This window comes from Halichoeres trimaculatus, unplaced genomic scaffold (genome assembly GCF_033239565.1).
Source record: "Halichoeres trimaculatus isolate MK-OKI-2021-1 unplaced genomic scaffold, fHalTri1.1 fHalTri1_scaffold_17, whole genome shotgun sequence".
Classification (NCBI taxonomy): domain Eukaryota; kingdom Metazoa; phylum Chordata; class Actinopteri; order Labriformes; family Labridae; genus Halichoeres; species Halichoeres trimaculatus.
Genome location: NW_027437195.1, coordinates 28,763,812 through 28,789,988, shown reverse-complemented (window position 1 = coordinate 28,789,988; position 26,177 = coordinate 28,763,812). Strand labels below are relative to the sequence as shown.

The window sequence follows — 26,177 nt, the reverse complement described above, 5'->3', positions numbered from 1 at the left end:
TTTCAACAAACATTACTGAAAGCTTCAGACATGTGGATAAAACACAGACTGGCAGTATGCTGCTGTTTGCATGGTGCATGTGTTGGTGTCCACAGTAGGACGTCTAAAAAGTGACAGTGTGTCGCCGTGTGTAAGATCCACTCACCTATATTGGGATGATTCAAGATCTTCATTATTCTAACTTCTCTGAAAAGCTGAAACAAAACACAGAAAAAACACAATTATTATTTAGTTCAATGAATCCCAGACTTACAAATTTACATTTTTGATGTTTCATTATAAAAATAAAAATGAAAATGAAATGATATTCTCAGTCCCTAAAAACACACAAAGTGTACAGTTTCTGACACTAGTCTCACATTTCCACGAATAAATAACAGAAACTGCACCAAAAGCTCTTTGTAGACAACAGGTCATAGGCTCAAACCCCAGATCTTCCACCTACTCAACCACTGAGCCATGGCGCCCAAACAACAACACAGTAAAGAAGCTGGGGCATTATGGGGGTTGCTGTCTTCATGGTTAAACATTAACCGCTGCCTTTATAAAGATTTCATTGGACTTGACTCCAGTCAGAATCATTTTCACAGATGAGCTAACACATTAGCATTTAACTCACATTATGTTTAATCACATTTATTCATTGGCTGATTTATATCTTTATACAGTGTTAGCGTGAAATGTGACTGTATGTTGTGTTTCAGCTGAAGTGAAGCCACCTGCCTCTAGCCATAATACTAAAATGCTCTACTACCTGGATTTAAACAGTCTCAGGTGACATCTTGTAACACAGCTCAGTTTGTCAGTATAAGGAACTAGACCAGGGGTCTGCAACCTGCAGCTCTGAAGATTGCACATTTTTGTAGCGTTCAATTTTTTGACGCTTCTTCAAATTTAGAAAAAAAACATTTGTCCAAGATTTTTTTAAAATCTTTTTTTTAATTCCACAAATTTCCTTTTTGTACAAATTCTTGCAAACTTTTAAACTTGATTTTTTTTTAACAATTTTGCATTTAAAAAAAAAAAAAATCTGCAGTTTCCTTTTTTATTTTTTGCAAACTTTTAAACTCAATTTTTTTTTTAAACAATTTGGCATTTTTTAAATTACTAATGTTTAGAAATTCAATTTTATTTTTTTGTGAATTTATGAAATTTCAAATTAATTACAATTTTTGATCAATTTTTTTTAATTCTGCAAATTTCCATTTTTATTTCTGCAAATTTTTGCAAACTTTTAAACTCAATTTTTTAAACAAATGTTTCATCTTTTTAATCATTAACAATTTTAAATTTTGGGCAAATTTATGAAAATTCAATTTATTAGAATTTTTGAACATTTCTTTTAAATCTTAAAATTTTTGAAAAAATTTGCAACTTGTTGAAATTCCATTAATTTTGCAAACTTGTTTAATTTATGACAATACAATTTTTTATTCAAAAAAATATTTGCCAATTTCTATCATATGCTTTTTTTTATCTCTATTGTGAAGATCCAGTCTGCTTTGTGGCTCCCGAATGACTTTAATCCAGGTGAGCTGGGGCAAATTGTCTACTTTGAAAGTAAAGGTTTCAGACCCCTGGTCTAGAAAATGAAGATAAATGTTGTCTGCTGTGTTTGGTTACCACTTGAGCTAAACAATGAGTAACTAGCACAGATATGTTGGATAGAGGCTAGTGATGCTAGCTCTGTTAACCTCAGCTAAAGCAATTTGACACCATTTACCCGCAGACTCTGTGAACCCATGTTTTATGCAGACATGTAATTTTAATTCTGATATCTCTTGACTTGATTACTTATTAAACCGCCTTTCCAGGTCACAACACATTACCCAATCCATAATTCAACTTTAAATGGGTTTTCAGACTTCAACACACAGATTACATTAATTTTGAAAGGTGGTGAGACGCTCTTCCAGCAGCGCGTCGGATATATTTGTGTCCTGATCACATTCCTCCTCATGAAGAGGAAACGTATAATCAGGTTCCCCCATCACTCAGCGGCTCAAAACAGGAGATCATGGGTTCAGGAACCCAAACACAGGCTCTTGTGTTGTGCCAACATCAACACGCTCGTCAAGGAAATGTGATTATTCTGTCACCACCCTCACGTCATGTCCACAAACAGGATCTCCTGCAGCACGGCGTCAGTTTGAACCAGTCTCAGAGAAGCCTCTGAAGACGGGGGATCATGCAGCATCACACACACCGCCCCCCCGCACTAATAACGAGACTCTGTGGCAACACACGCTCGCCTCCACATCAGCATTCAGACCGACCAGACAAGCAGATTTGTAACGGCCAGAAGTGCTTTTTAGTCTTCCGCTGATCCAGGCACAAAAAGGAACTGAGTGCTATTTATTATTGATCCTCTGTTAACTACACCTCGGCCCTCTTCCCGTCCATAAAAATGTAAAAGGCATCCATCTTTAATGAGGCAGCTGGTATAGCTGTGCACATGCAGAGGTCCCCACTTCCCCCAAAACAGATTCAGCTTCAGCTTTGACGAATCATGCAGCCGAGGCATCTTGTTTAACAAGTTAATCTTTTGTTTATTCATCAAACATATTCCACAGGGACGTGTGAATGACTTATGGGTACATACTACAAAACAACCAGGCCAGTTTCTGAGCTGGTTCCTTCCTTTCTTAACTTAAACGACAGACAGGTGAGATCCCAGACTTTTTAAATCCTGAATTAAAAGCCTAAGTGGAAAACCAGAAGGAATTACACAGAAAATGTTGCTTTTCTGAGAGGGTTAATATATTGATTCAATGTAAACAGAGCTGGTAAATAAATCAAGACCTGCATGGTGCACATGACCTGAATTTCTCCTGAAGCTAACAGAGGCTAAAGCTGTGAACTCTACTGATCCACCAGTATGGATCAGTAGAGTTCGGATCAGTACAGTTTGGTTATGGTTAGATTAGTCACGATAATCAATAAATCAATGAACCGAACGATAAATAAAAACCTCCTCGGTAAGTCTTCCAGCCTCGATAAACTGACACGTGCATGCATGTTTGTTTTCCTCCTCTCTTTCCACCAAAGAGGCTGAATGAGAAGATGGCTCACTACGTCTATCTTTCCTAACATCGGGGTGCATAGGTTCTATAGCAGATTTAGCGGATTTATAGTGGAGTGAGCATCTGTCAAAAATTCGATCTTTGGGGTGAAGACGGGGCTGCTCGCGTGTACACACGGAGAGAGCTGAAGCGAGCGTCCTGAGGGGTAAGGAGGAAACACACACTAATATGAGTGATGGCACCAAAGATACGGTTCTTAAGCCGCCTGCCACAGTCCCAGTGTGGGAATATTTAGTTTTTTATCAGAATGAACAAAGTGTGAGCTCATGAACACCAACGAGCTGATATGCGGCATTTGTTTGAAAATAGTGGCGACGAAGAAGAAGAAGGGGAGGTGCAGCGGAGCCTTGTTCTTTGACAATCCGCTCTTACTGAGGCTTTTGGTCTGCAAAGTAAATAGAAATAAAAGCGCCAAATGGTGGCGCTCAAAGACAGATACATTGCCAAAGAAATGCAGCCCTTCAATACGGTTAAAGCCAGAAATGTTAAAAATGTTTGACAGACAGTACGGATTGACTGGGAAAAAGGACATTTTACAAACGATTCAGGAACTGTATAAACTCCCTTTTATTTAGGCGTTAGTTTTTATTGTTGTTTTTTTTGGAGTTACATTTTTTCTTTAGAGACAGGGTCTATGTTTTATTGTTTTTGATTAGTATTAATTATTTTCATTGACATGTATTTTTTTCTAAAAGAGAGTCCATTTCATTTTCATTGTATTTTTTTCTTTTTCTTGTTTGTTAAATTTATATTTTTTGTTTCATTTATTTCATTTAAAAGATCCTGACCTTTTAATTACAGTTAAATACTCTGCTTTTGATATGGTGTACTCACTTTATTATCCCATTTATCATAATTAAATCAATGAAAAAATGAAAAAAAATCAAAATAATATTGACAATAATATTGTTTATCTGCAATAATATTTTGGAAAATTATCGTCTAGCAAAATTTGTTATTGTGACAGGCCTAGGCATTTCCCAAACAAACAGAAAGCTATCTTTACGACTGGAGGTTTTTAACATGGCAGGGTAATGAGATGTTTTTTTACTACCGCTGGCACACAGGAAGTGACGATTCTTTCCACCAATCAGCTGGCTGCAGTGTCTCTAGCTCCACCTTCTGGAGTTGGATCAGTTTAGTCTGGAATCCAAGTGCAAGGGTACCAAAAGGAGGGACGGTACGGGTCGGTAATTTGGGGACGTGTCTTGATTTCGTCGAGGCAGATGCAACAAAATGAGCGGCATACTGAGATGAAATGAAATGAATACTGACACGTTTCTTACTTTACATAAAAAGATACGGCAGCAGGAACTGTTTCATCACGTGAAGCAGTCAGTAAACCCTTAAAGTTAGCGGGACTGCTCCTTTTTCAAACACAGACATCTTTTTTGTCTCGAAAGCAACTTGAAAGTAAAAATAAAATCGTTATAAAGATCACTGGGAGTTATTCAGACTCAACCCCGTAATTTAAACACCAACATCCTGCTGTGGACGTCAGCTGTGGGGAGGTACCGCGACAATAAATCTCATGTCTGAGACGAGTGAAGGGTTAATTATGAGCTGCAGTCAGCGAGGCCTGGAGCAGAGACGACCGGTTTGAAGCAATGCTAACAAACCGAGAAAGAGGAGGAGGAGGAGGAGGAGATGTGGAGTGCGCCTGAGGTCCTGCTCTGCCCGTTTAGGGGAAACATGGTAAACGTATGTACGGTCTCACAAAGCAGAAACAGGCCTTTCAACACCTGGACAGCTTGACGTCCAGCAGCCCTCTCAGTGCATGGGAATACTTTGTCAGGTATGTTAGCAGTAAACAGATTTAGTGGAAAAACAGCAGAGAGGCAGAGATGATTCACCGCATAATCCAACCATGAGGTCGAGGACGTAAACCTGCTGCTGATCCAGTCACACCGCCGTGATGATGCACAGCTGTCCGGGGGTTACGCAATCTGCAATTTTGTGATCAATACGAAGCACCTTTGCGCTGAGTGACACACGGTTTGAGGGTGAAATCACACGTACGCACGGCTTTGTGAAATCCAAGTGGAAAATTTCCTGCGTGTTCCTGTTTGAGTTTGCTCAGTCAGGGCTGATCTGAGGCTTGTAAACACAATCCCATGGGCTCAGCGTTAGATTTACTGCGTGTTTCTGGTTAACTTTCATCCCACCAGGTCAGAAACTCTGAGTGAGTCACAACAAATTGGATTACAGCCTCTGAACGATGGGTCTCTCTGCACACTTTTCCTTGGTGACTTCAGTTCAGCTTGAGCACTTTTTCATTTGATGAAGTTAATCTTGGTGCAGTTTTTTGGTCCATCTGAAGCTTTTAGTTTATTGTTTCCATCTGGAGAAACACGGAAACCTGAGGGATACACACTGGTTCAACTCAGACGAGAGGTCTGGGTAGCTCTTAGCTAACTCACAGTATTTCCAGGCTCTGATACTTATTATTATTTTACTAAATAATAATTTTGTGGGTCATTAAGCTAATATTTCACTTTCATTCAATACAGAAAGTGAACAGGTTGCATTATTCTTTAGCTAAAAATGCAAATTGTGTTGAAATTTGCAGTTTTTGAGCTGTCAAAATTAAAACTAGAACACACGTTTCAGCATTATGTGTTCAAATTAATCATTAAAACATGACAAAGCTGTTTTAAAAATATTCAAATAAATAATTTAGATGAAATGATCCAATTTGTGAGTGTCTGAGAAATCTGTTTGAACTGTGTTACCTATTGGAAAGAAAACCCTATAAATCAGCAATGGTTTGCTCCAAAGTCACATGACCCAAATCAGAGTATCTGCAGGTTTCGCCAAGTCAAATTTAAGACTTTTTGAGACTTTGTAACGCCACCTTGAATGAAATTTAAGGCACCAAACTCTAAAAAAATATTAAAAACAAATAAAAAAATAAAATAAAAGAAGGTTTTATGTTTTAGGAATAAAACTGACAAGTTTTTCTTTTTTGAAGCTTAAGATCTGGGATGACAGATATGAGCTTGCTTCTGTTTCAATGAATCTGACAGTCTAGTGAATTTTATTGGTATATAAAGCCACATAAGCAACAGCTGTTCAATATAAAACTCTGAATAAATATAAAAATCAAGTCAATAAAGTTAGAGGGTCACGAGAAATATCCCCTAGAGGAAAAATCTAGCTATTCTAACATCAAAATGAAGCCTTTAGGAGCATTTTGAGCATTTTACATTATAAATCTGAACTAGTGCTGCACGATTTGGGGAAACGGTGCGATTTGCGATTAGGTGGACAATATTGTGATTGTGCTTGCGATTTGATAAATAAAGTTGTGTCATGATGAGTCTACAGACTTGCTTGGTTATCATGGAGAAAAATCTGAATTGCATGTGCTGACATTGCGATTGCGATAATCGTGCAGCCCTAATCTGAACCTGAGAAATAAACTAGCAAACAAACTGAAGGTTTATTATAGATTCAGATGACTAAGAGGTATATTTTTATAAAGTACAAGAAACTATTCTTTCACAATTTGGACATAACTTATGCAGTAATGTGTTTTATATCTCTGACCCCCTTAGTTGTTAACAGTAAAAGGTAAGCTAGCGCTAGCTTGTTAAGCTAATACGCCATGTATGAATTGTGTTGTGAAACGGTCCAGTTTAAAGCTGTTTCATGTTGCACGGTGCTCTGTGTAGATAATGTGATGTATCACCTGTTGTTGGAGTGTGTCTCATCTGTCTACACGTGGTAAAACTGAAACGCTCCGTCATCTTACGGATTGTTATTCCCTGGTACTTCTTTCATAAGTTGGGTTTCTAGAGATTTCTAGCCATTTCTAGGGAGCGTAGTCTGACAAAACTGTTGAATAACTCTAAATTCAGTAGAATATGGATTTACGTTGAAAAAATAGTCACAACTTTTGTCCATAACTCAGTTGACAAAATATTGCACCAATTGTATTTTATCATTTGAATATTAAAGAATTAATTAGAGCTTAAGCTATTTAATGAGTTTAGTACGTTCCAGGTTTATACTTTGCAAAAAAACAGAATATGCAGCAAACAAGCACAGATTTTTTTCACTTTTTTGTATACCTGAAATGTTCCCCTATTTAAAAAATCACTCATTTATTCTTTGTAATAACATAAGAGAAAAGACTAGAAACTGACGATCTGACAATCAAAGAGTCTTAAGAGTCTTGTGGAGTGACACAGAAAACCTGGATGCACACGAAGACTACAAATGAAGACCTGAACACTTTCACAACTGCAAATCCAGACCTCAGAGTAAAAATTAAATTTTTATGTATGATCTGTGAATAAAGATAAGGGCCTTGCTGTCTTTGTTGAAGCATCTCTCATCACTCTGACTTCCTTCTCTTGTCTTTATGATGAACTGTAAACACTTTGCCTTCTGGGGAAAAAAAAGGAAAAGCTCAGCTCAGGGATCAGAGGTCGTCCAGGCATTATACAGACACTGTTTACATTAATCAAGACTTCCAAGTGTGTCACACTCCCTCCCTGACCTCCGACCTGGACGACAGCAGCGGGTTAAACCAGGACACGCAGACACAGGAACAGAGCAGGAGCCGGTGACAGATGTGAACGTCGACTCAGCTCCTCCGAACTATTAAGAACAGAGGCTGAAAATAAACATTCAGGCTTCAGAGACGATATCCCCCGCTATCAGCCTCTCGCCAATTCTTGCAGTTACATAAGAGGTCAGGACACAGCCGTGCCGGCTCTGATGCAGGTTGGCTCTGACAGCAGCACCAGCGCAGAGGGAAGAAGAAAGGGAAACAAACACGAGATCCAACTCTTAAAAACTCCTCTCAACCTGCCGAGCCTGATGACGCTCAGCCGACTCTGACAACACCAAGAAGAAGAAGTGGAGATGTTTTTGACAATAAAGCTGCAGTTCTACATTTTTCTCAGTGCAAACAAAGAGCTACTGTCAGTAACTCTCTTTTCACAGAGTCTGACTCCGGACAGACTGAGACCCTGAACAGGACAGATCAGTGCACGCTAACGACGTCGTTACAGGGGGAGAAATGTTGCCACACAGGTGACTTTCAGGAAGCTGAAGGTTTTTCAAGTTCTGTGGAGCTTCCCCGACATCCTCGCTCTGCAAGTGACCGTGTTTCTCTGAGAGCGCAGCTGCAGGCCACGTCTGTGCTCTGACATATATGACACACATATATGGAGAGCTGCTTATTTCTACAGCTGTGAACAGAGAAGTTCACCACAGAGAAGGGAAAAGAGAAGATCCTGCTTTTGATTTTTAATAATTTCAAAGCTTATTCTAACCAAGTCTTGACTTTTATTTTGAAAAAAAAACTCAGTCTGCTTTCATTGAAACAGTCCAGCTGTTTGAATTTTGATAAGAGGAGGTTAAAAAAGTAAATCCTGACACCACTTTTATACGTCTGAGCTCAACAAAGAGCTGCTGCAGGTTAGCAAATACACAGAGCTACAGTAGTTGGTGGTAGGGATGGCACCTTTCACATTTGAATCAGTAATAGTACTCAACAGTACCTGTTTTCTGTACTTTTTTGTGTTTAAGTGGTAATAAATATAAATTTGTCTAGTAATAGAATCTCTTTTTTTTTCAATTTAACATATTTATTCTTCTGTGTTTAACCTTGCAATGATGTGTTCATGTCCAGCATGGAAAATTGCGTACTCTTCAAGTCCTTAAGAGTCACAAGGATGCGTTAAGTAAGGGTGGGAGAAAAGAAGAAAAAAAAGAAGAAAAAAAAAGAAGAAAAAAATAGGAAAAAAAAGGAAAAAAGGGAAAAAAAGAGAAAAAAAGAAAAAAAGGGGGAAAAAGAGAAAAAAAGGAAAAAAGAGAAAAAATAAGGTAAGGGTGGGAAAAAAATTTGATATCAACATTTTTTGTTTTGCAATATTAAAATTGGGATTCTTTGTCAAAAAAAATGTTGGTTTTTTTATAATTTATTTTTTTTAATTTAAATTCTTCATCTTCATCTTTCCCACTTTTTTCCAGCAGAGGGCGAAATGTTTGTCTCTAAATCATGTGATGTGCATTTTATAGGAAAATATGGCTCCTGATACAGTTTTCCCCATGGATCGGTGTTAAAATAGCAAAATAAAAATTGCAAATAGGAAATATCGAAGAATTGCAATTTAAATCGTATCACTAACATAGCATATCATCCCAGCCCTAGCATTTAGGTGCCTTAACATGGTACCCTTCGATTTTATGTGAATCATTACTGGGTACTTTTGACTGAATTTGGTTGGTACTAGGGATGCACGGATATAAAGATTTTAGCCGATATCGATATCCGATATTAATATTGGTAAAAAAAAAAGAAAACACAATCTTTACACAGATGATGTGTTGAGGTAGTTCAGTGACAAAGAGTGGCACAATCATGACAAAAGACGACCATAGAGAGGATCAAAGGACGGAGCGCCCGAGATGAACGTGATCAAAAAGTTTGTTTTGTCTGTTTTTGGATCAAAAACATGAAAAGAGACATAAAAGAAGAGAGTCCACTCTTAGGTAGTTTTGGTGTTTAAATAAAAATAGAAAACAAGATTATTTGGGTCTTGAAAGATCGTTCAAGATGCTCTGAAAATGGCCAACAGCTAATGAGAAAATATCGGCCGATACCGATACTGATACCGATATATCAAGCATCCCTCGTTGGTGGAGAGGAAAAACAGCCGACCAGCTCAGAAGTCCACTGTGAGGAACTTTTGCGATCTGGTTGTATTGATTTTGGCGCCCCCTCTGGACAAAGTGGGAAAATTCATTTCTTTGCTACTTTACCAGTTCATGTCTAAAAAGTGTTTTTCCTCTTTATTTCAAATATCTTACACTGGGAAAACACCAGATCTGCATCAATTTTATTTTGCTCGATTGAGTTTTGACCGCATGAACTCTCACACCGGCACATGGAGTCCCAAGACCAAGGAGTTCTGGTTCAACTGGTGTTGGGTCGTAAATCCTTTAACTTGTTGAATCCTGGCTTGACTCTGATCATTGTGTTGGTTTGTTGTTATTGGTTTGTTTTATTTTGAAAGTCGCTGGAGTTTCAATGCCTGACTTCCTGTCCTTGCGAATTGATGCGTAGAAGTCTTGCGTATTGAATCCCAAGAGCTCATATCTGCTGGAGCTGCGTGAGTTAACACACTGACTTAAACAGGAAGCTATCAGACCCGACGCCATGACGGAGCAGGGACAGATCTGTTGTTTTTTGGCCGTTATATTTGACCATCAGGGTGGAAAATGTAGAAAGGATTGTTTCAGCAGCGTGCTGTTAATCACCATCTCCCCTGCAGCAGTGGTGGGAGAAATAATCCATCTTTTCTCTGATGGTCTAGTTTGCTTTTGTAGGTCACACAGAGGCATCGCTGTTCATTTGTCTAATTCATAACAAGCTGCAAAGTCCTTCCAGTAGCTTCAAATCTGTTTAATGGAGCAGAATGTGCTGCACTGTTTAATATTTGACGACTTCATACACACACACACCTGCTGACGCTATTTCCTCCTCCTGTTGCTAGCCTTTATGCTAAGCTAACCAACATTTGGCCTGGGATTCTTCTCCTTCTTGGCTGACTTTTTGTCCCAACTTCCCAAAAAGTCTGACTCATAACGAACACAATGACTCCCTGTGATATGAAACTGACGTGACCTAGATTCTCTTAAAATAAGCCACAAATCTAATTTATGTCAGGGTTTCCTTTAACTCTGAATATCCAACTTACGAAACCAAAAAGGAAACAAAGACGTCTCTATAAATAGAGACGTGACAGGAGATGAACCGTTTAATGTGTCACTCATGAGAAAGTACAAATAAGTTTTGAGTAGTAGCTTCTTTCTCTACTGTGCTCTGATTCCTTAAAATAAACTTTAAAAGAAATCTGAATCCCAGGTGACAGCAGGAAAAACAACCTGACAAATTCCTAAAAGAGTTTTCCCCCTCAGACTGTGACAAAGCAGTAACCTAAAAACAACACGGCCCGCCGACAAAAGCTCCACGCTTTGTGTTTCTGTGAACAGCAGCGCTGTCATGACTCAGTGTTTTTCTGTCAGCGGAGTGTCACAGCCAGCGCCAAAGGGCCCGGGCCTCCCAGATACAAAGGCCAGAATCAATGGCGCTTTGGAAAAACTGATGGAAAACCACTAGCTGATCGCTGAGAGATGAGGGAGAGGGGAGACGAGCGGCTCGGCTGGGCTGAACATCAACACATCATCATCACCGTCACCGCCGTCAGCAGCGGGAGAGGCGGGAGCTGGAGGAGGAGCTGCCGCCATGCTCAGCCCGTCCTCACTTTTCTGTCTGATGAGCGAAAAAGATGGAGTGGCAGCAGCTTGGCCGATTTCACTTCCAGAGCCAAAATGTACAACATCACAGGTCAAAACAACCACACACACATACATCTGCATCTTCACACTCTGCATCTCCAACTTGGACAGCCTGACAACTTCTAGCATTTAGCGCCTGATAATGTGATTTAGAGAGTCTTCTTCGCTCTCTGTTTTAAACAGATTTTCAGGATTCGAGTCATAAACTAGTGTCAAAACTCCCCTAACTTTTTAAAAGTGAGGACATTTATTAGATGGAGCTCATTCATGCTAATACGGCTAACACTCAGCAGTGCAGAGGCGGGGCAGAGAGCGCATTAGCGAAGTGAAAGTAGCCCATGTAGAGACTAATTAATCGTCAAAATAGTCTATAATAGACTATTTTTATGATTAATTGATTAATCTAAAGACTACTTTTACAATTAGTCGATTAATCTAATGACTACTTTTTCAATTTATCTAGCGCAATGTGACATCCTTATTGTGTGAATAGTTACCCTGAACAAGTAATGCTAAATAATTGTCAAATTCAAAAAAATTTGCTAGATTAATCAAAAAATAGTGGTTGGATTAATCAATTAATTGTATAATAAAAAAAAAAAAAGTCGTTAGATTAATCTTAAAAAAAGTTGTTAGAGTAATCAATTGATCTTAAAAATAGTCCCTAGATTAATACTATGTTACTTATGTTGGTGTTTAAAGTTAATCTGTTGGACCACAATAACTGATTCTTGTTGGTAAACCACCATTTTAAGTAATATTATATATCATGTAATTTGCTGAGTCATCAGTTTAATCATTTGACATTTGAAGGAAGAAGATATAGCGTCAGCATAGATCACCATGGGGTGAGTTACACAGGTTGGATTTTACAGGTGTGCACTCCAAAGCCACTAATGTTAAAGTCCCAATTAGGTTGAAACACAAAATAAAAGATAGATTATTCAACATCAAAATTAATCATTAGTTGCAGCTGTGGCTACAATGCAGTCCAGAGTTTCTGTCATGGTAAAACGCAATGTGACATCCTTATTGTGTGAATAGTTACCTTGATCAAGTAATGCTGAATAATTGTTAAATTTAAAAAAATGCTAGATTAAGCGAAAAAAAGTTGTTAGATTAATCAATTAATTGTAAAAATAGTCTTTAGATTAATCGATTAATAGTAAAAATAGTCTACAATAGTCTATAATAGACTATTTTTACGATTAATCGATATAATAGTCTATATTAGACTATTTTTATGATTAATCGATTAATCTAACTACTACATTTACAATTAATCGATTAATCTAACGACTATTTTGTCGATTAATCTAGCCCAATGTTACATCCCTATTGTGTGACTAGTTACCCTAAACAAGTTATGCTTAATAATTGTTAAATTTCAAAAAAAATTGCTAGATTAATTGAAAAAAAATAGTGGTTAGATTAATCGATTAATCAAAAAAATAATTGTTAGAGTAATTGATTAGTTGTAAAAATAGTAGAGTAAACAATTAATCATAAAAATAGTCATTACATTAATCGATTAATCATAAAAGTAGTCCCTAGATTAATAGTTTGAAAAATATTTGTTTGGGACAGCTCTAATTTAAAGGAAGGAGATATAATGTCAGCATGGTTCACCATGGAGTAAGTTACACAGGTTGGATTTTAAAGGTGTGCACTCTTCAACCGCTGATATAAAAATGGAGGCCTGATCAAAAAAATAATTGTTAGCTTATTCAACATCAAAAGTAATTGTTAGTGGCAGCTCTAGTGACCACACAAACAAAAGAGAGGCGGGACGCAGAGTTACGGGCAGCTCATTCTGTAAAGTGAAACTGCTTTTCATGCGGAGGCCAAGGGAACATTCACTCTCACTCTTCACTCTCAGGCTCAGAAATTTGCATTCTAAAAGCGAAGCCGCTTCCTGATGTGGTCGATTAAACAAGAAAAACTGAACCGTCACTCCCAGTCTCAAGACAACCGCACAGAATACAGCTGAGAGAAAAATAAACACGTTTTCAGCTCGGGGGTTTTCAAACGAGAACAACCGAAATCTTCAAAAACTCAAATTTCACTGGTTTTTCTCTGGATTTCCAGAGGAGAAATGATTAAACCCTGTCCTCAAACACATCCAATCTTCTTTTTAACAAGCTCTACAGCGATAAACCTCCATTAAAACCTGAGTGGAACAGTCGAGCTGAATCATCTTCCCCACCTGCAAAATCATCCCCCCGCAATCATAAAAGCTCTTAACTCTATATGGAGAACACATGCTCTATCCCAGCATGCCCTGCTTCCCATTTACACAATTAATACTCAATCTGTTGTGCTTCATGAATTTATAAACGAGTCCTGCCTCAGCGTGAGAGTACAACAGAGCAGAGAGAGCAGAGGGAGGAGGAGGAGGGGAGGGCGGCGAATTACCTTCTGAAGGCTGTTTGGGTTCAGCTGCGTCTTGTCTATTATCTTAATCGCCACCTGTGGAGACAGAGGGGGAGAAAAACAGCACAGAAAGTGAGCTCAATGGGACATTACAGCAAAGGAGAAGTGTGAGGAAAGAGGAAGTGGGATATGACACAGAAGAAGAAAAGAGAAACGCACAGAAAGGAGCACAAACTGAAAACAGAACAGGAAAAAAACAACATTTAGAGACTCTGAAATGGAGATAAACACTTCCCAACTAGAAACTAGAGGTGGGCTGAGGAGGAAAATGACTTCATTGAGTGTTATATGCTGTTAGGAAGCTTGCTCTCTCTGTTCATCAATTATGAACAAATCAAAAGCTCGGCAGCAGCAGCAGCTCGCTCTGAAAACAACCGTCACTGCAGGGATGGTTTAAAGCTGTAAAATCCTCCTGCAATCAGATCCACTAAAGATGAGCACTGTGCTCTTCTTGTATCTTAATTAAAGAAATTCAAACTGGATTTCACTTTAATTTCTCCTTCAGAAGAAGTTTTCCGTGCTGAATAAAACTCTGTCTGACTAAAACTGGCAGAGCCCAGGATTAGATAATGAAGTGTCGGATCTTAAAATGAGAAAACAAGGTTTAACAACCTGACTGCTGATCGGAGCCAGCATCTGTTGCGTCACAGATTTCTCACCTCACATTTGGGACAGTACAAAAGAAGCTTTGAGATGTGGCGGCAATGAAACACTGAATGTCAGCCCAGGACGGTCATTTCCTGCCAGAACATCTGAGGCGAGCAGAGAGGGGGTGATGTGTAAAAAACCTCATCGTAACCCCCGTCTTAAAGGAGCTGCAGCTCTGAGTTTGGGTTTTTAGACCAAAGTAGAGAGCATTGAAGAAATGACAACATGCTTTATCCATCCTATATAAGTGAACACAGAAAGTAAAACTTAAAGACGGGATAAGCTTTTTTCAGGCTTTATTCTGACCCCTGGGTGCTCCCGTAGTAGCTTTATATGATTTACAGACGCTGTCTCTTTAAGACTCCCTGCTCCATAAAGCCCATTCCCTCTGATTGGTCAGCCCCCTGGAGGCCTGTCAGGGCGGAGCAACAGGCAGACCTTGTTGTTTGAGGCCACGCTCCTTCTGCAATGATCTCATCATTTCACTAAACCTAATGAAGATCTTTTGCCTTGTGACAGAGCGGTTCAATTAAACCAAGGGTCGGCAACCTGGGCCGTGCAAATTTTTGACATTTACAATTTGTTTTATTTCTACAAAGTTAAGAAAAAGTAATGTTGAAATTTTGCAAATTTTTAATATTTTTGATATTTTTTTCAAATTGATTTGAAATAAAAACCTAAAAGAAATCACATGTAAAATTTCATAAATTAAAAAAAATGTCTTGTTTGGGTTAACATTCAGAAGATTTTAAGAATTCAAAATTTTAACGTTTTTAGAAATTTTGTACATTTTTGAAATTTTACAATTTTATTAAAATGTCTCTACATTTTTTGTATTTTTGCAAACTAACTAGAAAAGAAAAACAAGACATCACATGCACAATTTCATGAATTCAAAAAATCCTTGTTTGGGCAAATATTCACTAGATTTTCAATTTTAAAAAAAGTAAAAACATTTTGTACGTTTTTGGAATGCTGTCTTTTTTTAATTTTTGCACATTTTTGAAGTTTCAATTTTTTTCGATTTTGTCTACCTTTTTGAAATTTTTGCTTATTCATTTGAATTAAAAACTAAGACATTGCATGCACAGTTTCATTAATTCAAGCAAAAAAAATCCTATTTTGGGCAATTGTTTCCTAGATTTTTCAAAATTTTACATTTGTGAAATTGAAACTCCACTGTTTTTTGAAATTTGTCTACACTTTTGATATTTTTGCAAATTATCTAGAAATAAAAAACACCAACACATCACATGCATTAATTCAAGAATTCATGAAAATCCTTGTTCAAGGAAATGTTGACTTGATTTATATAAAAAAAAGAAAAAAAATTGTACATTTTTTGAAATGTCATCGATGTGTTCAATTTTTGCACATTTTTGGAGTTTCACAATTTTTTTTGAATTTGGCTACATATTTTATATATTTGCCTATAAATTAAGAATAAAAAACTTAGACATTGCTTGCACAATTTCATGAATTCAATAAAATCTTTTTTTAACAAATATTACCTAGTTTTTTTTTTTAAATGAGATTTTTGTATGTTTTTGAAATTCCATTGTTTTCCTAAATTTTTGCACATTTTTGAAGTTTCACAAATTTTTTAAATTTGTTTACATTTTTGAAATTTTGCTTTTAATTAGAAATAAAAAAAAAAAAACTAAGTCATAGCATGCACAATTTCATGGAAAAAAAGTCTTGGGGCAATAACTTACTAGATTTCCTTGTTTTGTTTTGTTTTTTTTTTAATTAGATTTTTGTACGTTTTTCACATTCCACAATTTAAATTTTTTTATCAATTAAAAAAAATCCTTGTTCAGGAAAGTTTTCACTAGAATTTTAAGTGTGTACAGAATTTTATACACTTAACCGTCTGTATTGTGAATATAAAGTCGATTTTGGCTCAAAAATGACTTTTTTTTTGGATGAGCTGAGGCAAAACCACTCCTATGAGAGTAAAGGTTGCAGACCCCTGAATTAGACAGATTCATATGGATATGTAGAGGTTTGTTAATCTACACAGCTTTAGTCTGAACATCCAACATTGTTACTTTAAATCCATGTTTACACTGGACAGCAGAATACCCCCTCTTTGATATAAATTTTGCAAGAACCTTGCCATCAAATGCTACTTAACGCTTTACAAGGCTGAGGGCTCTGTCTCCAGTGAAATGACCATCATAGATTTAACCCAGGTAGTCCCTGGTATAATCTGATGAAGTAGAAAAAAATCTTATTATGGACACAAAGTGACTGGGTGTAGCTGCCCCCAAGGATCAGGCTCACCTCTCTGCCGGTGAGGATGTGTCGTGCCAGTTTGACCTTGGCAAAGTTGCCCTTGCCGATGGTTTTGAGCAGCCGGTAGTTCCCGACATGTGGCTGCTGCGGCTCCTCTGAGCTTCTTGATCGAACGCCGGTCCGCCCCGAGCGTGTGCTGATCTCCTGACGCCCATTACTGTGAGACGTGTGCTGTGGAGGAGAAACATATGTAACGTGAGTTCAGGTGTCGGAAATCCTGTGAAACCTCTGAGTGAGTCAGCTGTGACTCAGGTTGACCCGACGTGATGGGTGCACTCGAGCTCAGGGAGGGGGAGAAAAACATGTCGATATTTATAGTTCAGCATCCGGACGAGGAAAGATGGCACAGATGGCTGATCGAGTCTGAGATTTCCAGTTTCATCCTTTCTTCATCCCAGCACCAGAGCCTCAGGCACAAAGGTGGATTTCCACCGATAAACAAGCCCAGAAATACTTTAAGACCCTGGTTCCTCTGGTCAAAACTTAACATACCTGTACCTTTACTACAGCAGAAGATTATCCCCCACTCGTACGCCTTAATGACGTAAACCTTTCTGTCAATCTGCGACAAAGGGGAGGCAATCCTTTTCTGAACAATCAACGTAAAACGAGCTGAACTACAGGCACAGACAAAGAAAAGGAAACTAACATCACAGGGTTATTCCTCAGGTTTCTGTTCAGCTCTTCCCAAACAAAAACCTCTTCACTGAACCAGAAGTTAGAGCCAACACTAAGTTAAAAAAAAGTTTGATCTTTTGGTGCTTTCATTTCCTGAAAAACTGTCAAATTCAAAAAGCACAGATCTGCGACATCTCTGAGCTGGAAACGGTTAAATTTAGTCTTCAAAGTCATTATTTGCCGTTCAAACATCCAAATAAACACAAGCTTGACTGGCGTGACATTTAGAAAGTTCAAACCGGAGACAAACATGATCTGTTCAGTCAGAATAAGCTTCATACGACTCCCAGAATGCCTCATTCTCACTCCTCCTCCTCCTCAATAATGAAGGTCACGTTCCCCCACAATCAGCTGATCACTCCGTTTCTTTAAATGTGGCCAGGTTAAGAGCAGATGCACGATCTCTTCCTCTTTCCTCATCTTGTTTTCACGTCTCAGACTTTGTTCCTCCTCTCTGCTTGTTTTATTTCTGACTGAGCAGTTATTCTGTTATTACAGTGCATTATTGTGGCGTTGTGTTTGGATAGTGACTCAAAAAAACTCCAAACTGACACCATCTGACTGGCAGCGACTGCACACACGTGTATCCTGTGGTTGGCATGCAGACTCTGTGAAAACAGGATGTGGCAGAGCATAAAGAAAATAAGGTTTCACAAAGGTTACGGAGAGTTAAAAGGGTCAATCCATAGCAGCAGTCTGTCACCGCGCTCCTGTTCTGATTGTTCAGCTCAGTTTGTAAACTGACCCAGATCTTGACTCGTCTGATCCCGGGTCTGATCGGTCGGCAGATGCAGGATCAGGTAGTGTTTGAGATCACTGGGCAGCTGCCAGGTTTCATCAACTGGTTAAACTTTTTCACTGTGAGTTTCCTTTCAAAAATCTCTCTACTCTGGGCACTGAGAGGTAAACGAAGCGATTTCTGTGTCGTCTGCTTCTTTAAATGAGTGATTCTATAATAAGGGGAACATTTCAGGCATATTAAAAAAAGAGAAAAAAGAAGTTTTTTTTTTGTTTTTTTTGTTCAGATTAATTGCAAATGATTCACCTGAAACAGTGGTCTGCAACCTTTAATTTCAAAGGAGACATTTTGCCTCATTTCACCTGGATTAAAGTCATTTTGGAGCCACAAAATCTACTTTATCTTCACAATAAAGACAAAAAAGTGTTACAAATGTAGATAAAATCGAATTAATAACTTTCTAAACAAAAAGGTTTAGTACATCTTAAAATTGTACATTATATTTTCAATAAATTTGCAATTATTTTTAAAAAATGAAATTGAAGAAAGTGGAAAACTTAAAAAAAAAAAAGAAATTTGCAAAGAAATTAAAAAAATAAATAACAAAATTGCCAAAATTTCTAAACAAAAATATTTTGTACATCGTACAATTGTAATTATATTTTTAATAAATTTGCAATTATTTTTAAAAAATGAAATTGAAGAAAGTGGAAAACTTAAAAGTAATTGAAATTTGCAAATTAAATTTAAAAAAATTGCCAAAATTTCTAAATTATACAGAAATTCCAAAATTCTTCAAAAATTAAAAAAAGGTGCAATAATTCAAAGATTATCTTGAATTTACAATTTTTCAACAGAAAAAATAAATATTGTGAGAAAATTAAAAGTTTGCAATAGTAAAAATAAAATTTGCAAAAAAAATTAATAAAAAAGTTCAAATATTCAAAACTACTTGAAAGAACTTTATTTTTTTATGCAAAAATTAAAGAAAATGTACTAAATTTGCTAAAATTTGTTAACTTTTTGAAAGAATTTTATTTTTTTTTAAATGCAAAAATTAAACAAAATTCATTAAATTTGCAAAAATTTCTTTACTTTTGAAGGATACTTAACTGAAAAAAAAATATCGATATTCTTTCTCAACTCATTTTTTGTTTTCTGCGAAGGAGTCAAAGAGCCGCAGGTTGAAGACCCTTGACCCAGAAAGTACTTTATTTATTTGTTAGAAAACTTAAGCCCAAATGAATTCTTAAATATTTAAGTAACAAAAAACATTTGGAGCATTATTATGTCAACTGTGTTATGGAGAAAAGTTGTGACTTTTTTCAACATAAATCCATATAATACTGAATTTAGAGTTATCCAACAATTCTCTGTCAGACTATGCTCCCTAGAAATGACCCTCATCATCTATATCACAGTTTAGACAAAATTTTAAAAAATAGTGACTCAAAAACCCCAGTAACCCAGCTGACAGGACAAGAAGAGAGAAACCTGTCTCTACAACTCTACATTCAGTTACGCTAACACAGTCGACATTTCTTCCATTGCAGACCCTGAACATGCCACCACCTGACCTCCATTAGCTCATATTTCTGCTCCTTTTCTTCACAGTTTGGTCTTTATAACATCTATAGTAAGAAGAGCAGAAAATGTTTGTAACACAGTTGATGAACAGTTAATGCGCCCCATGTACAGACAATCATTCTGATGAAATATTGATGAAGAGGAGCTGAAACATGTCACACTTCCTTCAAGGTTCACACCAAAAAGGATGGGACCTCAGCTGATTGGGGTCATGTGACTTTGGAGCAAACCATTGCTGATTTATATTTATACTGGAAATATTCACAAACATGTATGCCAGTGTTAATTTTGAAGAGCACGCTTGACGTTTGAGAAATCTTTTGGTAGACTTCATAAGTATCTATCCCATGGACATGAAACGTACCCGTAATTATAGAATCACTCAGACATAACGAAGGTGAACCTCTGGTGCAGGACAGAGGCTAATGGTGCCGTGATCCTGTGGTGCATATCTCTGACAGCACCACCAACAGAGGGATTGATTTCTTCAGGCGCTGCGTTCAAAAGCTCCCTCTGTGTCACAACAACTGACAAAGAAAAAAATCTGATAGGTACTCAGCGCGGCTGCAGTATCGACTCTCTGATTGATGCCTCGTTAGCTGTGGCGGTGCCCTCTGCCCCGCCTGGCTCAGCCCCTCCTCCTCTATCCCCGATATAAGCGACCCCATTCACCCAGGAAATTATGATGGGAGGGCGCAGAAACTTTTACACAACTTTAAACAAAGCCAGACAGAGAAATAAGCACGAATATTAAGTTTATACAGAGGTAAAAGTGAAGTAGGACACTAAGATTACACCACAGGCTTTAAATTTTGTGTTATCAACTTCTCTTGAGGTTAAAAATATGCAACAAACTGTGTCGACTCTTTCCTAAGAAGCACAAACAGCGTCAGTCACAAAGAGAATATTTTAGGACTCCTGCTCTGAAAGGAGATAAAAATACCATCAACAAGGATAAGGTCACTGCTGAATACCACAAAGACACTTCGCCTTCTGCAGTGATAAACTTGTTTTCCCTCCAGCTCATCATCTCCTAATCAGAGCAAAGAGACTTTATTTTCTGTAAACCACAACTTCCTGGAATAAGACAGGAAGGGAAATCTCCCCAGCTGTATAATCTGACCCTTTCCTCTCCAGCGGTTACTCACGAGGCTGCGGTGTCTCCTGGCTGCCTGAGCGCCCGTCATGTTCGAACAGGAAAGCACTCTGTGCCCGGCTGGTGATGCCCATAGAGGATCCCACCACAACACCAGATTCTCCCAACTCAGCCACAGACACAGAGGCAGGCGGCTCTGATCTCAGTCAAGCCAGCTTCAGACTGGCACGCAGGAAACTGGATACCAGAGGTTATCCTTTCAGATTAAAAGCAGCCTGACAGATGCAGAGGGACGTCGTCCCGGCATGTTCAAGAATATTTGGTTTAGGTTTTTCTTTCTTTAAGTGTTTTTGAACATCATTTAAGGATTATCTTGATAAGGGCTGCATTGGTTTTAGGGCTGGGACAATATGCTTATAACCTGATTTGATTCTTTTATGATTTTTGGGAGCCAATTCGTTTTATTTTTATTTTTATTTTTTTTCAACATTCTTTTTTATTGAATTTTTGGCACAAGGTGAGCAGAAATTTACCATTTGTTACAATGAACATGCATATAACCCCCCCCCCCAAAAAAGGGCCAAATCTGCATTACGTTTTTTTATGATAAGAGAGAAAAAAGAAGAATAAATGAATAAATAAAATAAGGTAAGATAAATAATAATAATAGTAATAATAATTAAAAAAATGAAAAAAAAAAAATTCAATAAAATATTTAAAATATTTAGAAAAAAGGAAAAGAAAATAATAAGCTTTATACACATACATACATATACAAAGTAATAATAATAACAATGATAACTAAAAATAAATTAATAATAAAATACCGTTATAAGAATTAGAAGTTAAGTGAAACAATGACAGTGAAATAAATTAATTAAAAAATAATAATAATAATTATAATAAAAAATAATAATTATAATATTAAACAGCCAATTCGTTTTAAATTGCGGTTCTTTAACAGATCAGATTTTTGTGATTTTTGGTTTCTTTATTTTTTCAAACACTAGACTATTTGAAAAGTTGACTGATGATGTTTACAAACTATATCAAGAGCCATATTTTTCCCCAAAATGCACATCACATGTGAGGGTTTATTCAACTTTTTTCCAACCCAGCTCTTGTAAACAAAAACAAAAAATGAAGGATTTAACAAAACAAACAAAACAAACAAACAAAAAAAAAGGTTTCGTAACAAAAAAATCCTGCTTCAAAATTGTCAAACAATAAAATCACGATATTACTATACGTCATTTTTTTTCTCCCAACCCTCATTGATTCATGGTCATCTTCATTCTCTGGATCCAGATTCAGAAGTCAGATCACTTCTGACTTCTTTACATCTCTGTTGGTTCATATTTTAACCCTTACTCACCTAAAAATAAATCCAACACCTGGTTGCAGACCTTATATATCTCCCTTTGATATCCTTGTGTTATGACTAAAGGCGTGTTTCCACCAAGCAGACCGGTTCAGTTCATCTCGGTACGGCGCGCATTTTGCGGCGTTTCCACTGACTTATCCTGGGACAGATCCCTAAAAACCGAGATGAGCGATCTTGTAAAAAAATGGCCGCCATCTTGAATTTTCATGTGTCTAACGTTTTATTTCAAAAGAGTGGCCCTTAGAGAGTATCTGTGCCAAATATTGGCTTGCATCACCATTTGAACAATTCTCCTAAAATTTGCAATTCTCCGCTCCACTATTCGTACGAGTGCCAGACTGAACCGATCCGCTCTCAGAAGGTGGAGCTACAACACTGCAGACCGCTGATTGGTCAAAAGAATCATCACTTACCCCGACAGCTGCTGCATTTCTCCTGGCGGCACACAGACTTCTCTGAAACAAAGCTTGATTGTTCTTTGTATCAAAGAGCTACATGCCAATCACAGAGAGGACAAAATGCTGCATGTCTTCCATCTTTGTTCTTTGTTTCCTGTGTCACGTTTTTCTTCTATGTTGGATTTATTAGCGGGGTAAACTGTGTCGCGCTGCTACGGCGTCACGATATTGTTTAACAGCTGCGGCTTTCAGCATCCGGCTTACACGCCGCCTACCTCGAGAGGGCACAGTTTGCTGTGGAAACACAAACGGGATCAGGCTTAACTGAACCAAACCGTGCCAAACCGTACTGAACCGAACCAGACTGCTTGGTGGAAATGCGGCTTTAGGCTGTGCATGTTAAGTCGATTAAATGTTGTCATCCTGGTTCTTTTGCACCAGAATAATTCATTGGTTGAACAGAATATTAATATTTTTTATCATCAGCAGCTTAATACATTTGTCATACCATGTGACGAAGCTGTATTGTAGCCTGAGGCTGTGGCACCACGATCCTTTAACGCTACTACCTGGATGTAAACAAGCACAGATGGCAGGTAGCATCTCATAGCCCAGCATGACGAAAATGTCAGCTGTGTCAAGTTTAAATGATACTTAACGACTTGAGTGAAGCAATGAATAACCAAAACATGCATGTGGACCTTACAGTGCAAGTAAGGTGATGCTAGCTCTGCTAACTTTAGTCAAATGCTGCAAATTCTGCATTAATTTCTAGGAAGTAAATCGCTAGTTTTGTCTGAAATACAGCCCAGTAAAGAAGCAAATTCTCACATTTCAGACCCACTCAAAGTTGCTGGATGAAATCTTTTATCATAAATCAATACGCTCCCTTCCAGTCAACAGAAGAATCACAGCTTCTTCTACTTTCTTTATCGCATCGATTGCTTTTAAGTCTTCACTCTCAGGCTGCTGAAGTGTCCGAGTTTTACCTGCAGGGATCAATAAAGTTCACCCACATCTTATCAGCTCTCAGCTGTGTGTAAGTGCAGGATCTGCTCTACCTCCAGCTGACTCTGTGCTGCTACCACACTGAGTCACATGACTCTGATGATATCACATAAAGACATCAAGTGTCTGCCAGAGAAAAGGGAATGTATGTGCAGATTGAAAAGAGTAGATAAGTCTAGTTTACCGAGTCATATGACATGCTGAACCAGCAGAGACGGCCAGAGAAATTCTCCCACGGATGAAGTACAGGTTTAAGTTTCTCAAGATGAAATGCTAGATAACGTTTACGGTTGCATAACTCTGAAGCTCACGGGTATATTGTGGTAGTAAAAAATGCTACAGTGGCTCACATTGCTCAATTTCCTGTAAACAAAGTAACTTCTCTCTTGCAATAAAATGTGTAACTTTGAGACTATTACGCTCTGAGGCAAAACATGTTCATGGCTTATGGCACGCAGGTTTGATCAGTCTGAGTGAAAAACTGATGCTCTTCTCTACTCATGGAGGAGAAAAAGACTAAAAAAATAATCAATGACTTGGATTTCTAGAGGAAATGTTGGCAATTTCACCTCCTTTTGAATCTTTAAATATTAGTGGCTGTTTGAACAATCAGGAAGTAAATACTTAATCAACTTAGGTCGTACTCTTGGTCTTAAAACCTTATTAATAACAAATGATAGCTTTTGTGATTCACTTTTCACATGGTTTATGCATTTCTTATTGCTATTGTTTAAAAATACATACTTTATAAAAATGTATCAGTAAAGAAAAGGCACTTATAATCTGTGACTTAAAGTTCTGGATAGCATGTACTAGCAAATTTACCTTTTTAACATTTTTGTATCTTAAAATAAATAATAAAGAGTGAAAAATATTACTGCAGTTACAGTTAACTAGTTGGGCCAAACAACATCAATGATTTAAATTTGAAAAAAAACGTGTTTTTTTTCTAGCCTTGTGCATCAAGGTTTTTTTTTTTTTTTGCTAAAAAGTTTTTGAATTTTGAGTAAAATTTTCCAAAACAGGTTTTGAAATTGTTCACCAGTCAGAAAAGTAGCAACAATGGGTAAATCCATAATTTATGTACCTTTTTTGTACCATATTCTTAGCAAAAGCCCAAAAATTCAATTTCATGTTACACCTACGCTTCCATTTTCAACTTGCTTAAATTTGTTTATTTTCTACTTTTTTATATCTTATAATTTTATATTTTGTATTTTATATTTTTAACACTTTCTAAAAAAAAAAAAGTAGCTGTAACTAAAAGGAATTTCCCCTTGGGGATCAATAAATTATTTCTTATTCCGATAACAACACGCTCAAGGTTAGCTTTACTTTGAAAACCCTGAGCGGAAGCTGTTCTCCCGCTACCTTGACAACCTCCTTTCAGACAGATATTCTGCTCGTCACGAGGAGGCGGGACTTGAGAGGCCCTTATTTGGAAGCTGAACGGTGGGAGCCTTTGAGTGACAGCTGTGAGAGCGAATCAGGAGCCGGGGCAGAAACTACTGTTGCCTGCCAGAACCAGCAGGCAAAGTCCTGTAGTTTTGTTCGTGGTTGGGCCTAAATGTCCCGTCTACATCCTAATTATCAACGGTCACATCAAAACTTAACTTCCAACGACAGAATTACATTAATTCGTGTAAAGCCTGTATAAGATAACCGCTGAGTTACAGCGCAGATTTGATAGACAGGATATGTTTGTTTACGAATTACCAACAAAGTGGAACAATTACCTTAAATGCATCATAATGCTGGTAGTCAGCTCCAACTGCAGTTATATCAAGAGCACATCAATTATACTTTACGTTAATAAATCCAAATAACCAAATTAAAGCTTTTATACTCACACTTTCCGTCACCTTCTCGTTAACCGTCGGTAAAGGAGTTTTTGTTGACATCTTTTATCAGTCCTCCTTCCACCAGAAGCCTTCTGAGTGTCCAAAAATCCACCGAAACTTCCCTCAGTCCAACAGCTCCAAGCTGAATTTCTTGCTATGCTTTGCAGCTCTCTCAGGGGGAAACTGTCTCAGCATGGATCGTGACAATTTTCAAACCAGACCGGACGTGTTAGAGCCGAGCACCTGAACCTACAGACCGAAAACAAAACAAAACAAAAAAAATCCTCTCCTTTAATCCTCAACTGGGTATTTAAACGCCGCGTACATACCGTTCACGGCCTTTGTGTAAACTAAACGAATAAGAGTGTCCGTTTGTCCGTTTGTGTTGGAGTCAGTGAAGCTAACTAAACTAAGGCGCTGTCGGTCGCCACTTCCAAAAATCGCACCGGGTTTTCCTTCCCCTCAAATGTAAAACTGTGTCGACAAACAAGTCATAGCGTCCGGAGCCAGTAGCAGGTAGTTCCACGCAGGATTTAGGAGGTTCAGACGGCTAGAATACTCGCCGAGGACTCGGTTTCTTCCATCTCCGACGGCCCAAAGTGAGGCTGCTCAGTCTGATTTAGGTGGGACCAAAATGGCTACTCAGCGGCTGGGCTGGATTAGGCTGC

General features: G+C 37.7%; 1 protein-coding gene across 23 annotated transcripts in view; it reads right to left on the bottom strand.

Annotated features, from left to right (window-relative positions):
* Positions 1-26,177, bottom strand: part of mark3a (MAP/microtubule affinity-regulating kinase 3a) — a 75,831-nt gene extending 49,654 nt beyond the window's left edge. For 21 of the 23 annotated variants that reach the window (XM_074691548.1, XM_074691552.1, XM_074691551.1 and 18 more), the window contains exons 1-4: positions 25,519-26,177; positions 16,767-16,949; positions 13,815-13,868; positions 146-194 (exon numbers count right to left, since the gene is read on the bottom strand). In XM_074691548.1, coding sequence (XP_074547649.1) covers positions 146-194; positions 13,815-13,868; positions 16,767-16,949; positions 25,519-25,569 — 337 coding nt within the window. In that variant the 5' untranslated portion in view covers positions 25,570-26,177. Of the gene's footprint in view, positions 1-145; positions 195-13,814; positions 13,869-16,766; positions 16,950-20,930; positions 21,064-25,518 lie in introns of those variants that run through there. The other 2 variants (XM_074691565.1, XM_074691549.1) reach the window with 2 other exon arrangements.